Raw genomic sequence first — 14349 nt, 5'->3', positions numbered from 1 at the left:
TTTTTTTTTAAAAGCTCATAAATATGCAATTCATGAAATGTTGCTATTTTTTTTGTCATTTTCATCCGATATGGAATGTCGATAGCTTTTGCGAAAAATTATGCGAAAAAATCGCTTTTGTAACTTTTGAGTACAATCTAATGAACTTTTACGGACTGCTCCATGCCTAAAAATTCCATATTGAACGCATGGCGGAACGTAAAGGCTGTAGTACGTAATCATTTGTGCAATAGTCATCGCATTACGGAGGCGATAAGCAACTCCACAAAAACGGACCAATTTCTTCCTAACATTTTCAACGGAACCCTGAGGTACTCCACACAGTACATCTTGAAAATTGCGTTAAAGTTCGTTCAAAATTACAAAACTGTTTCCTATTTGCCAGGTAAATTTTAAGAAGAACAAGAGATTTTCCTCTAGCGCCATATTGCTCTAGTTTATCCAGTAATATTAATTGATTAACTCTGTCGAAAGCCTTCTTAAGATTCAAAAGAACCAGCATCACCTCTCTGTTCTTCTGATCTTTCAAGTTTCGAATCTCTTCTGTTACTTCGAAAATGGCTATAACAGTACTTAGTTTACTACGAAAACCAAGTTCATGCAATTTTCAAAATATTTACTTAATCTGGAATAGATTGTTTTCTCAAAATTCTTGGATAATTTTGATAACAAAGAAATGGGTCAATAATTTCCATACAAATCTTTCAATCCGCCTTTATGGAGCAATTTTGAAGAAACTGGGATAGCAACTACTAATAAAGCAGGCATTAGAGAAATTTGTGAGCCATGGTACGATGATTGGCTTACATATTTTAACTTTTGCGGTAAGCATACCCCGATCTGAGCTTATGTGGTAAATCAGAGATTATCTACTTCATCTTTTTTTCTTGAGTTCTCGGGAAAAACATTGAATGCTCAACGTTTTCAATACAATTAGTATCGGCTATTGCAATTTTTTCACTATGGTTTGGACCATTTGTAACAAAGAAATCGTTCATTTCTTGAGCCTTTCTTTCATTAACTTCGCCATGTACGGTTTGATCTTTTTTTAACCAAGATATGGTGCGACTGCCTTTTGAAATTTATGAGAATCCGATGTATTTAGTTAAGCCCTGCAAAATTTTCTCAATGACTTTTTCTTGAACGCATTGGATTTGTTTCTTGATGATGTGTACTTGATCTTGTTATCGTCCGTAGGGTTTTGTTTATCAGATCTGTATGCTTGAGACTTTTTGCGGCTATTTTAACAGCATTTGATACCCATGACTTCTTCTTGTTCGATACATGGCGAATTGGAGACGGAGCGAACCTATCAATCCAGCTGATAAGAACTCCAGGGAGATTCTCAGCGCATTCATTCAAGTTGTGAACTGATTATATCTTTCAAGTTTTTGGAAAATAGTGTTAAATATCGACGTGGTGTATTCAATGCGTTCGTGACGTATGGTGTGAGCTAGTGCAGCGTTTACACCGGAAGTCTAATTTGTTTTTGCTTCTATTAAAAGGCGACGAACCAAAGGCATGGAGGGTTTTCTGATCTTTCAAAGGTTTAGAGGGACGAGGCTCCGTAACTTCGAGCAATTGAAAATTCACTCAGGAATGGTTTGTGGGACTATCTTGCAAGGACAAACAAGCTAACCTAGCTGAAGAGAATGAGTCAATAATCGAGCAAATGTGTTTTCCGATGAGGATTTTTTTTCGAAAGAATCTGGTTTATTTTTGAATTGACAAGAAGAGTGCTGATGCAGGAAAAAAAGGAAGAAGTGCTTCATATCAATATAACGACGGAGAATCTAGGTGTTTTAGGTGTGGCAAACTTAGCCATAAGAAGTCCGATTGTCAGGAAAAGTAAGATGTCTGAAATAAGGTTTTATACGTGAAGTTAATTGGGACATAAGTCTGTCGAATATCCTCTAAATCAAAAGGGAAATCCCAACATTAGACGTTTCTGCCTTGGCCGATGTTAGTAGTTCTCTTTCTATGTCGGGGATGAAAAAGTGAAATCTTAATTCTTTGCTGAGTGATAGTTCGACGTGCCATTTGACAAAGACAAGTTTGAGTGTATTTATTCATACAAACAAAACGGTGTAGAGTTGCTTTTTAAACGGGTTGATTGAACAAGGGAAATGATTTTATAACAAGCTCTTCAAACATCAGATTTAGAACGAAAACTGATTTCGGTTTTGTGCTTGGCAAAGGTAGCTTTGAAAACAGTTGAGATAAAATAGTTTTTTTTTGGGGATAAATTGTTGGGTTTTTCCACTGGAACAAGTAGAAACTTTGTGGAAATTGCGGGACATTTTTTTGAAGAGAAGATTGGCAGTTGAGGTCAGTTTGTGGCATGACAGGTTAGGGCACAACAGCTGGTCGGACTTGAGAAAACTGAGTTCTCAAGTAAGAAGGATGAACATCGAGGATGATGCCCAGCTGTCTGAGACATGTGAATTGAATTAAAGCAAAAGAAAAGCTGTCACTAGAATCATTGGTCATAGAGCTATGGGAACGCTAGAGTATGTCGATATAGGGATAGGCATTTTGGGTCCAATAAGTTCCAATTCTGATGATGGAAATAAGTATGCTTTTGTTTTTTGTCAGTTTATCGTTTCTCAAATGTGTATTTCTTGAATCTTTGCGATGAGGCTCTAGAGAAATTCATATAGTTTGGCGCGGTTATCGGACAACTCTTTACCTTCATGAGTAATTATGCTTAAGAATTTCTCTTCGCGGACTTCTAGGAATGGTTTAAGAGTAAAAGCATGAGAAATGAGCAATATTCTGCTTTACTCCAGAGGAAAATGGCAAAATAGCGAATCTGGGGAGCGGTTTTGGTGTTATGGCTAGATGTATGATACATCGAGCAGTGATGGACAAAACGTTTTGATCGTATGCTTCTTGTGAAGCAGGTGTGTTTTCATTCCTCTTTGGAGAAAACACTATATGAGATGATATATGGAGAGAAACCTGACGTGATTAGTCTGAAGGTTTTCGGATGTCGACCTTTCTGCTTTGTAAAGAACTACCGTGGAAAGTTCAATCCGACCTCAAAGTTGGGTGTGTCTCTTAGTTTTTCCGATTAAAAACACATCTTTCTAAATATAATCGAGAAGTATAGGTCTGATGATTTAAAAGTTGTCAAGCATACGATAAGCGAAATTTGATGAGGCGCTTTCGTTTCCAAGAGCGAAGAGCTATCGGAATAAGTTCGACCAATGGTAATTATGAAATCTTGGATAAACCACCAGAGGGGAGAATCGGCTTTTAGTGCTAGTTCACTTGAAGAGGATCTTCCAAGGTCTGCCCATGAAAAGAATTGGAAATCAGCATTAGAGTCGGAACATGCTTCATTGATTAAAAAACTTGGTATGTTCTGTGCAGAGATTGCCTGATGGAGAGACACCAATAAAAAAGTGGCATTTTGTTGTGGACAAGGCGCGATTTATGGAAAAATATTGTTCACAGGTTGAAGGGAATGATTTACTGGAAACCTATTCGCCGATTATGAGGTTTGGTATGAAACCAAGGTATGGTATCAAATCAAGGCAGTTAGATATTCGCGCTGTCGAAAGAAGAGCATCCAGGAAGAGATTTATATGGAACAATCTGAACGTTTCGTGCTGGTTTATAAAGTGGGAAAGAAACTACTGCAAGCTTGAACAGAGGTTATAATGTTCAAAATAGTCGGGTCACAACCGGAACCTGACCTTGAAGTTTTGTTGATAGAAATTGGGTTCCAATTATGGATACATGATCAGTGGTTGTTTGCGTGAGGTGTAGGTGAGTGTATAGCGCTGGCACATGTATGGGTCGATGACTTTCTGTTTACCATTTATGGGAATGAGTCGAATTGAGTTGACAGAATGGTTTGAGCGTGAGTTGAGAAAAGTGATGATGAGTGTTGAACTGGGTGATATGGAGGTGAATTATCTTCAAGAGAATTATGATAGAAATTTAAAAGGTGGCTCTACTTGCAAGAGATCTGACACTCCAATGAATGTTGATTCAATGTTTTGATAATAAATCAACTGAGAGAAAAATTAAAGGAACTACTACTCCTTTAACTACTAATGCGTTTATTGTCATTTTTCCTATTGTAGCGGGGTTGGACATTCGGAAAGTGTGTAAGCAATAGTTCAGATGAAGGCATTCTGAGTAGCATTCACGCTTTTTATTGGAGGATAACACGTCTTTCCATGCTATTCGATCAAGGCAGCCTGTGGATTTGAGGCCCAAAGGTCTCGTTTAACATTCAATCCAACGATTTTTAGGCCTTACTGCCGGTCTTTTCTCAGGGACTTAAACATGGTCTGTTGATTTTAGCGCATGGTCATTTTCTCTTCGTTGAACATGGCCAAACCATCGTAGCCGCGACCGCACTTGTAGCTTGTCGAGATCAACAAGTCATTTTAATTACTGCTTCGTTGGTAATTCTGTCTTTATAAGTGACTCTTATAATCCTACGCAAAGCTTTCAAATCAGCATTCTTAAGAGAGCTGGATTTTACCTTGGAAAAGTAATTCTTACTTTTCCATTGTAAAAATAACAGTTCCGCTTTGGCTCTAGTCGGAGGGGGTTAAACCAGAGTCCCAGTTAGCCGTGTTGCTCCTGAGCTTTTCTTCTTTTTGATCTCTCTCAGTGCAACTGCCACTTCCTGGATAGTAAAGTCCTTCAATGGGCCAGCTACCGGGGGGATATCTTCCGTGTCAAACGAATTTGTTTAATTTAAAACTTTTGATTTCCAGACCTCTGCCAATTTTTGAGCAAAAGTTGTTTCTTTTAAAATCCTTTTCACCTATTTTTTGTTCCATCACCATGTTTTTCTTTTTCCCGCTGGTTTTCTGGTTGTTTCGCCACATACGATATTCGCTTCTTCTTGAAGTGTTGATTAAAATTTTCTCAGTTCGCCTGTATTTGATTATTTTCTAGCTTTTTTCTTTTTGCCTCTTTGCACTTGATTTGGTTTTCTTTTTCTTTTTCCTTTGTACATGATTTGATGTTTTTTCGTTTTTACTTCATTTGGTTTTTTCTTTCATCTATTAACTAAAAGAAGGTCAAGACTATCGGGTTTAGTTGGTAGTCTTTACTATTTGTCAACATATACTAGCCCGGATATCTCATATGCAGCACATCGGTTCAGTAGTGTTCTTTTGACTTAAGTTCCCGTGACTTTAGTAATGATGACTCAGTGTTTTGAGTCAAAGACGATGTCTCAATTTTTTTCGATAGACTCTAATTACCGCCTAAATTGAAACCAAGTTTGTTTTTGGATAAATGAATTTTTAACCTTGTCTCGAGAACAAAAACGGTTCTAACTTCTTGTAAGGATAACCTGTCGCGAAGGGTGAAATTTTGTAGCATATTAAAGCGCCTTTAGTCGTAATTGGGACACAAACTCGAAAAAAGTGTCAAAAATTTAATCTTTGAATTTTTTTGAAACTTAAGGAACAAATATCACATGATATATTGATGATTCTTAAGAAACGTGCCTTTTTCAACACGTGTAATTGCGTGCTGAAAACACGATATAAAAATGCCATATAACAGCAATGATCTGACACCTTAGTTCGTTTTAATTACTACAAAAAATTTGAAGAGAATTTGTTTTTGGCGTTTTTTGTTTTCGGCTCAGTACGCGTCTTTCTGAGTTTTCTCGGCTCAGTCAAAAAATAATAAGTTTTTTGTCCTGTCAAAAATATCATTGTGATTCATTGTGTCAATCAAACTAATTGTAGTCGTAATATTATGTGCAATTTGAACAGTAACCGACCATCCTTGTTAAATGGTACGTCAATTTACAACGACATAATTTACAACGATGCCATGAGCCGCTCGTCACATTTTAGACGTGTATGTTCAATGAACGAGAACATGTTGAAACTAAAATGAAGGCATAGATAACCATGTATTTATGAAAAGTTAACCGCTCATCAAACGTCATCTCCCCATCTCGTCTTAAACCCCATCTCGTCTTAAACCTAGAAATTGAATAATATGGGCTTGTTTTCTCATTTTTGCTAAATTTTACGCCAAGTTTATTGTTTTTCGGCATCTTCTAAGCTACTTGTTCTCGTTGCTTTCAATGAGGTTTGTTGAAGTTGTCGGTTCCAGAAAACCACATCTAGTTGGACGCTGAATTTCATTTGAGCGAATTTTGGCTAAATTACATTAGCTCAACTCTTGCTTGAGCGTAAAGGGAATATCTTGGTTCAGTTTTGTTACATTTTTTGTAAATTTTTTTTTCTTTTTTCACCTTGATTTTTTGGGTTGCATTCTATATCAAGAACGTCCTCTTATTTTACCTGCAAGTCGATCAAGGTTGATTTTTTGTGTTCCACACACCTTTTTCTGCTTCAAATGTTCGTTTTCTTATCTTATTTTCTATCTCATGTACCACAAAGGTTCAATCTGACACGCTGGGAGAAATCAATTCCTCATTCTGCCTTGCAACGTAAAATAGGAGAACAATAAGACTGCCACAGTCAAACGAACCGAGCTTTGATTTCTCCGCATTTACACAATCCTTCTCTTTCCTTACCTTTTTCGTACCGCTGATATATAAAAAATCAGTCTTTTGCCTACGTAAGAAGAGCAGCTTTTTTTTCGTTCTCCTGCGGCGTTTTGCCTTAGCTGTAAAAAGATAGCTTGCCTAAATTTTGAAGTTCGCTGGGCCTTCAAGAGTGAATTTACTATATTTTATTTCGCATATAGCCCCGGTAATCGCCCGTATTAACCACTTGGCTGCGTATTCCTGGCACGAGAGTTTTTTAAATCCACTATCCTTAGTAATTTGTTCCATCTTGGTTGGTACCGTAATTATTACCCTCAATGCATACCAATTTCCTGTCTGCGTAGCTTTATAAGAAGTGCTCGGCGCAGTTTATTACTTTTTTTGCCTCTTACTCTTGCCATATGCAATATAAGTAGTTGAGTTATGACGTCAGCTGGCTCTAGTGGAATTGGTCACTTTGCCCTGAATATTCAGCCGTGTTGCAACAAGCCTCTTTTTGAGCCCGAAAAACAAAAGGTCCAGGGTCGTGCGCCCTCGGATTTGAGTCGATACTGCCAGTGTAATAACTCCTCGTCAAGTTACTCCCAGTCGAGTGGTGGGGGACCTCCAGCTGGATCGAATCGGATGGCGGGGATGTCGAATTTTGGTACAAATAGTTCGTCTTCCGGCGGTGCTGGTATGAGCAGTAATGCCAACTACATAAGAGCCATTTCGGGAGGACTAGCATTTAGTTCAGATATGGACGCGAGGTGAGTTGTTGGTAGAAAGTTTTGGAATTTTTGAGACAGAAGGTCCCAGTTTAACTGGAAGGAAGCGTCCTATGTAATTGTCCTTAGAGAAGTTCCAGGGCAAAATAAAACCTTCGAAATTTTAGATTCAAAAGTCTTTTGTGCTGGAAATACGTTTCGTGTAATCAACCTTTTGAATTTTTTTAGAGGCTGCCAAAAATATTGATCAAATAAACTTGCGTAAATTGTTACTTATAAAGGCCTAGTAGAGTCGTGTTACTTTTAAAAGTGTCCCATTACTCGTTTCCTAGACTAAAGACTTGTATTAAGACTTGAAAACTTTCACCTAGACACATATTAAATGAAAGTCGAAATGCGCTATGGACGCAATGTTTAACTGAGCGCATTGTTTTAGTTTTGTGTAATGCAACGTTTAAAAAGTTCTGCAGGCTTAACGTTTAAGAGAAGGACAATATAATCTTAGAACTTTTCAGCTTCCTTAGAAAAACTTGGAATTTTCGTGATTCGATTAGGTCCAAAAAATAACTTGAAAGGTTTCAAAGTTTCAAAACTTGAATAGCTTGCTTCGAAAAACTTAAAGCTTTTCGCCAACTGATTCGCTCTATGAAACAACATGATTTTCTTACTTGCTTTAATAGCTTGCTTAAAAAAACTTTAACTTTTATTGCGAAATGATTCGCTCTATGAAACAACTTGAAAATATTCAATGTTTCATCGGTTGAATAGCTTTTATAGAATAACCTAAAGTTTCCCCATCCGATTTGCTTCATGAAATTTTTCGAAGTATTTCAAATTTCATAGCTTGAATAGTAGCTTGCTTAGAAAAACTTCAATTGGTTTTATGAAATCTTGAAATTTTTAAACCGAATTACGATATGGCTAAACTTGAAATTGTTAAAAGTTTCATTGCTTGGATAGCTTGATCAGAACAACAACTAATTTTTTGCGAGCCAATTGATTATTGGAGGCGGGCTTGCTAGTTCATATTCAATTCAGTTCATAACCAATAGAGACAAATATATAAGCCAATCATAATTCAGTTTTAAAACAGCTGGAAACAAATATGACAAATAAGTTAGAGCTATTCATAGTCTTTTTTGCTTTTTATTCCGACCATTGAAAATGGGGAGGAACTTTGTCTTTCGATGTGTTTCAGTTTCCACGCAAATCTCACGGTTACACAAAAAATCAGCAGATTAGGTCGAGTGATGTATCATATTAAAGCCCTTTTGTCGTGAGTGGATCTACATTTGAAATTTTCAAGTGTCAAGAAAAACCGATTAAAAAATTTTGCTTTGTCTTATTTCGAGTGAGGAACGTACTTACACGTAATCATGATTTATTTCGATCATTAATCTACATGTGCACACTAGCAGGCTTGCGAGCGTTAGTTTATTAGTACGAATTTTCTTTTTTTTCAAACCTAACTCGCAAATAAAAGTGTTCATTGAAAGTGTGCACTTATTTGAAAATTTCACTGTAGCTTCGGAAATTCTAAAGCATCTGTTCTCTGCTTTATTTGCGGCTAGAGTGTGTGAATAAGTAAGCATCTGTGGCTGAGTGATTAGTGCGTGAGGGGCATAATATCTAGGTCGCAGTAGGTCGTAGAGGTTCGAATCTGAGAAGTAGACGAAATATTTCTACTTTTTACTTTCGCACATTATAGAGCCTCTTTTTGTCATGTTATCGCTAGTGTTTCTGAAGCGCCGATTCGCCTCCTTGTTTAAATTCTCGTCTATGCAGTTTTCTACTTAATTCGCTCAATTTACAATGTTTTTTTTTGTAAAGGTTGACTAAGAAATAAGAAAAATGATCTTTTTTTTGTTGAAAAAATAGTCCTTTTTTAGATAAGTGTGGTCGGGACGTTCTTTGATGCTCGCACACTATCGGCTGTCCTTGTTTTTGGTTGTAAATATTCTGTGATTTGCTCCTACTGTTATGCAAATATATACCACTCCTACATTTCAGTTGCTTTAAACACAGCCTTCACTTGTTATTGTTCCGATCACCGAAAGTGGCGGAGAGGCGTTTTGTATTTAGGCTTTTTTCATTTTTTTTCACGCAAAGTCAGGTACCACAAGTTAGAGGATGTCGATTGATATATCATCTTGAAGAACTTTCAGTCGTGATTCGAACGACATTAAAAGTTTCCAAAAAGTTTTATCTTTCGATTCAAGTTTTATAACTCGATTTTCAGACTATTTTTGAACAACTGAGGCGAGCGATCAGTTTATAATAGAAAGGTAAACTTTTTTGCGAATTTTTGGGAATACAAAATTCAATAAAAGTTAATGTCTGCTAAAAAAAAATTGAACGTTTTTTATTCTTTTTTTTTCGGCGAAAATCTGTCGAATATGTGTAATCTACGATGACTATTGAATATACCCAGGTTCTAGGCTTTCGTTCAGATCCTCTCATGATACGACGGACAAAAACGAAACGCGTTGAAAAAAAAACGTTTGTTAGTTTTTTTATTGTGGTCGGAACTTTCTCTGCTACTTCCAGAGCAAACGGATATCCTGGTTACTTGTTAAAATTAAAACAAGAATGCCATCTCCGCAGTTTCATTCTGTTCAACTTTTTTGTCGAGCGTTGCACTTGCTGCGAAGATCTACTTCGTCTGCGAGGAAGCCAAATTTTTCTAACTTTTTATGCTTCTGCGTTTTTCTGTGCTTAGCGGATGAGCAAACATCTTACTTCTTTTGATTAGATGTATATATCCTTTATTTGACAACTGGGAGGAATTTTGGATTCGGGTGTTTTTTCCATGGTAGTCTATCTTAGTTAAGTATCCCAATTTTTGAGAAAAACCTGTCGGATATTGGGTAAAGCGCGTAAGAAGAGCAAAAAGTGATAACACCTAGCTTTTTAGCCTTGAAAAACCAATTTTGAAACTTGAGTTAGCGCCTCCAAGTCAACTGAAGCCATTATTGATTTTTCTAGGTTCATTGTTTGTCCATCTCTTTTTCTTACAAGCACTAAAAACGGCACAATATGGAAAAAAATCTTCAATTTTGTCTGTTGTCGGAACCTTCTGTGCTACTTGCACAGGAACTGGTTAACTTTTTTTATTTATCTGATGTTGTTGGTGCTATCTATTCTTCAATCTGTTTGTCTATTTCTGCTGTACGGTATGTTTTGTGAAAGTTGTTTGAGTGTTTAAAATCGTTCGTTTCGTTTGAAGTCACTTGGATGACATAGATGACGAACACAGGTAAAACTGGATATGTCAATTATTCAGATCTCTTTCTTGTACGATTTCTTACCAAATATCAACTTAGTTATACATCTAACTGAATCTTACCTCTCAGTCATATCTTTCTAATGATCTCAGTCACGTTTCAAAAGAACTAATTGAGCCAGTTCCCCTTTTTCATTACGTTTCAATAAATGCAAATCAATATTCTCCATTTTTGAAAGCTGTTGTGCTTGATCATTTGTGAAGTTTGCGGACTGCTGATCAAATTCATGATTATCCATTAATTTTGTTACGAAATTTTGCGTTTTGAATTGTAATTGTCAATTTGTTTCAGCCATGAGGATCTCAAGGAGCTCTTGGAGAGCAATAAGGACCCCAGCAAATTGGAGGCCATGAAAACTATCATAGGGGTGAGCTCATTTTCAATCTAGCTAATTACACAAGCAACGCTGCAATCAAGTGTAGTTAGCTTGATTCGAATCTAGCGGTTTGGAATCCTGTAAACGCTATTTTCTGTCATGTCTAATCATTTCATATTCTTCTTCATGCAAAACCTCTTTTTTGCACTTTTTTGTTGTCTATAAAGCTGCTGATAAAAGAATGAAGAGAATTTTTGCCTTTTTTTTCTAATTCGCGAAAAATTTTGGCAGCTTTAACATTGATTTTTCTTGTTCGCTCCAAATTCATTTGCGAAATTTTCAAAAAACTAACTGATGGATAAAATAGAGATGGAATTTTAGTTTCAAAGGTGGATTTTCATTGTATATTTCTTAGTGGAATGAAAAAAGTAACCAAAGGTTATGTTAGGTCAAATTGATTTAGTGGTAATGGAAAACTTCTGGGATAAGTGAGATTTAAATTGGGACAAGTAATCTAAATGGAAACTGGCAACAATTAAGATTTTGAACTGTGGCGCTTGTTTAGATGATCGCCAAAGGCAAAGACGCAGGAGAATTGTTTCCGCAAGTGGTCAAAAATGTAGTCTCCAAAAACGTAGAAGTGAAGAAACTAGTCTACGTGTATCTAGAGCGATACGCAGAGGAGCAGCAAGATCTAGCCCTTCTTTCCGTCGCCACATTCCAGAAGGCTCTCAAGGACCCCAATCAGTTGATCAGGGCATGTGCTCTGAGAGTGTTGAGCAGTATCAGAGTGTCTGTTATTACACCAATTATGTTGCTGGCTATCAAGGATGCATGTGCGGATATGTCTCCATTTGTGCGGAAGAGTGCGGCCAACGCCATTCCTAAATTATACAGGTTGGAAGCTTGATATATTTTTAGAAACAAAGTGTTGTAGTTAATTTGAGTAAGAAGTGTAATTTGAAATTGTGTAATTACTTGTACTTGAAATTGTGTTATTACTTGTAAGTAGTGTAATAATTGAGTAAAAAGTGTAATTACTTAACTAGTGTAATTTGAAATTGTTCTGTTAACCAAATCCCAACTTTCAGCCTTTGGTGGTTTGGAAACTTGGTCGTAAATATGGTATGAAAAATTGCCCTGAGCATGCTGAATGCCTTTTTAAAGTTTTTTTTATTAAATAGACATGTTTTTCAGAGGAGTATCCCATTTTTGCTTTGTTTTTCGAAATATTGCATTAGTACTGATCATTGTTCTGATATTTTCTCGTGTTTTTTTTTCAGCCTGGACGTGGATACGAAAGAAGAATTGATCTTGGCGATTGAGAAGCTGTTAGCTGACAAGACTACTCTAGTGGCAGGCAGTGCCATCTATGCATTCGAACAACTCTGTCCGGACAGAGTGGACTTGGTGCACAAGCACTACAGACGACTCTGCTCTCTCCTGGTGGACGTGGACGAGTGGGGACAGGTGGTGGTTGCCAACATGCTCATTAGATACGCAAAGACCCAGTTCTTGGATCCGAACGAGGTCAGTTGAAGCAAGTTCACCCCGGTTGCTCCAAAATCAAGCACAGATTGTTCCGACCATAGTAATCTTTGTTAGATTTATCGTGGTTGGAATAAATTGAATTAAAAAAAAATTGAAATAAATTTATTGAGGAAAACCACAGAAAATTAAAAGAAACAGTTCGAAATTCTTAATTTTCTGTGGTTTCCCTCGATAAATGGTAAGAAAAGTAAAAGGACATATGAATACAGGAAACATAGCAACAGTACCCCCCCCCCCCCTTTGCGTGGAAAAATCCCACCGTATGTTTTGCTTTTACCATGATTTCTTCAAGGTTCGGATGTTCAGTATTCGAAAACCTTAAAGAATTAAGATTGAAAATCATAGCTCGAAAATCGTACGCTGATTAGATTAAATTTTTGGTCCATTTGGAGCCTCAATAATCGAATAGCCCGCACTTTTTTCTTCAACTATTCAACACTATGTACTTTAAGCTATTTAATTTTATGGGTTTTTAAAGCGCAATCCATTCTGCCTTATTTTCATAAGTACAAATTGTGCAATTTAGTAGCAATGAGCCGTGAGAGTCTAAAAGGTAGAGTTTTTGCGGAAATAGTGAGTTCTCGTAAATCTCTCGCAGCTGTCGCAATTTTTTTGCAGGCTATTTTTCCCTGACCTATTCTCATGTTTTATTGAATTTCTCTTTCTTTGTGTTTTAAGACTCTTTCGTTTCGATGAAAGTATTTCAAACTCTTATACAGGCCGTGATGATTTTTTTTGGTTTTTTTTCATGAAAAGTCTGTCTCAAATTTACTTTTGATTTCTTTTTAAGTTCAGTTTATTTTCTTGGCTAAAAGGAAAGCAAACTCCACTTTTGAACAGCAAAATTAAAAAGGCTACAAGAAACGTGGTTGACTTCTAATTTCGAAATGGATTTTAATTATCAGATTTCTCACCGAAGTAAAACATTGATCCTTATCATCCAGTTTTCTCTAATTGGGTTACTTTTATGAAAAAAAGTTTAAATCATAATTGTTTCTGTAACTTTAAACAGCTCTAAGGCCATCTATTTTTGAAGTTCGAAAGTTTGAGATTGTTTTTAAAAAAACGAGTCTGTAGTTTTTCGTTTTCTTGCATTCATTGACTTTTTACAATTGTCTGTTGGCTATCTCTAAGAGTCGTGAACGTAGTGACTACTCTTGTATTGGTCTTGGTGATTTTTTTTCAGGAAAAAGTCTTTAAATTTGTTCACGCTAAAATTTGACTTGATTTTTTTTGTATAGTTAATTTTTTTGTTGAAAGGAACGCAAAGTGCACGATCGAACAGCGAAAGTATAAAGGTCACAAAAAATGTGATCCATTGCTAGTTTAGAAAGTGGATTTTGTTTTCAGATTTTCCACGCAGTGGAATACAAAATTTATCTATCGTTCAAATTTTAGCAAATCAAATTGGCTTATTTCTATCCAAAAATTGTCAGTCATTTGACAAGCAAAGCTTGTGTTATAGTATACACTATCATTTGATCCAACCTAAGTCGCAAATATTGTTGCGACAAAATGTGTTCATTTTGATCAATAACCATTATCAAGCTTTTAAATACAGCCTATTAAGTACAGCTTATTAAGCATTGTTTGTACTGAAACAAGCTATTAAGTACAGCCAATGCTAACGATTTTAACACAGACTATTATATTACAAATAGCACTTTAGCTTTCCGGTATCATGGTAAATTGAAATGCGTCCGCTAGAGTTGGTAAATTTCTTCTTTTTTCAAATTGACTGTTACTGCCAATGCGTCATAATAAGCTTGCGTCACTTAGCAATTATGTAGACTCATAATTGGCGTGCGTCACTTAAAAATTTTGTAGATTCAAAGTTCTACTCATTCAGTTTATCCCAGTCATGTTATCGGTCATCTTTTTGCTTGTGTATGCGAAGTCCGACTTCGCCTCTGTGTAAAATGTTCTTGAAGTTCACTGAGCTTCAAGTTCATATATATATTTTTTGGTAATTCGACAATTTAAGTT

General features: G+C 36.3%; 1 protein-coding gene across 5 annotated transcripts in view; it reads left to right on the top strand.

Moving 5' to 3' along the window:
* LOC134845319 (AP-3 complex subunit beta-1-like) overlaps nt 1-14349 on the top strand; it is a 46192-nt gene that overhangs the window by 10617 nt on the left and 21226 nt on the right. For 3 of the 5 annotated variants that reach the window (XM_063862303.1, XM_063862304.1, XM_063862300.1), the window contains 3 exons: nt 10788-10863; nt 11378-11709; nt 12096-12342. In XM_063862303.1, the coding sequence (XP_063718373.1) occupies nt 10788-10863; nt 11378-11709; nt 12096-12342 (655 nt within the window). Of the gene's footprint in view, nt 1-6463; nt 7255-10438; nt 10469-10787; nt 10864-11377; nt 11710-12095; nt 12343-14349 lie in introns of those variants that run through there. The other 2 variants (XM_063862302.1, XM_063862301.1) reach the window with 2 other exon arrangements.

Source organism: Symsagittifera roscoffensis, chromosome 4 (assembly GCF_963678635.1).
Source record: "Symsagittifera roscoffensis chromosome 4, txSymRosc1.1, whole genome shotgun sequence".
Classification (NCBI taxonomy): domain Eukaryota; kingdom Metazoa; phylum Xenacoelomorpha; order Acoela; family Convolutidae; genus Symsagittifera; species Symsagittifera roscoffensis.
The sequence above is the reverse complement of the archived record's forward strand: the minus strand, read 5'-3'. Positions and strand labels throughout refer to the sequence as shown.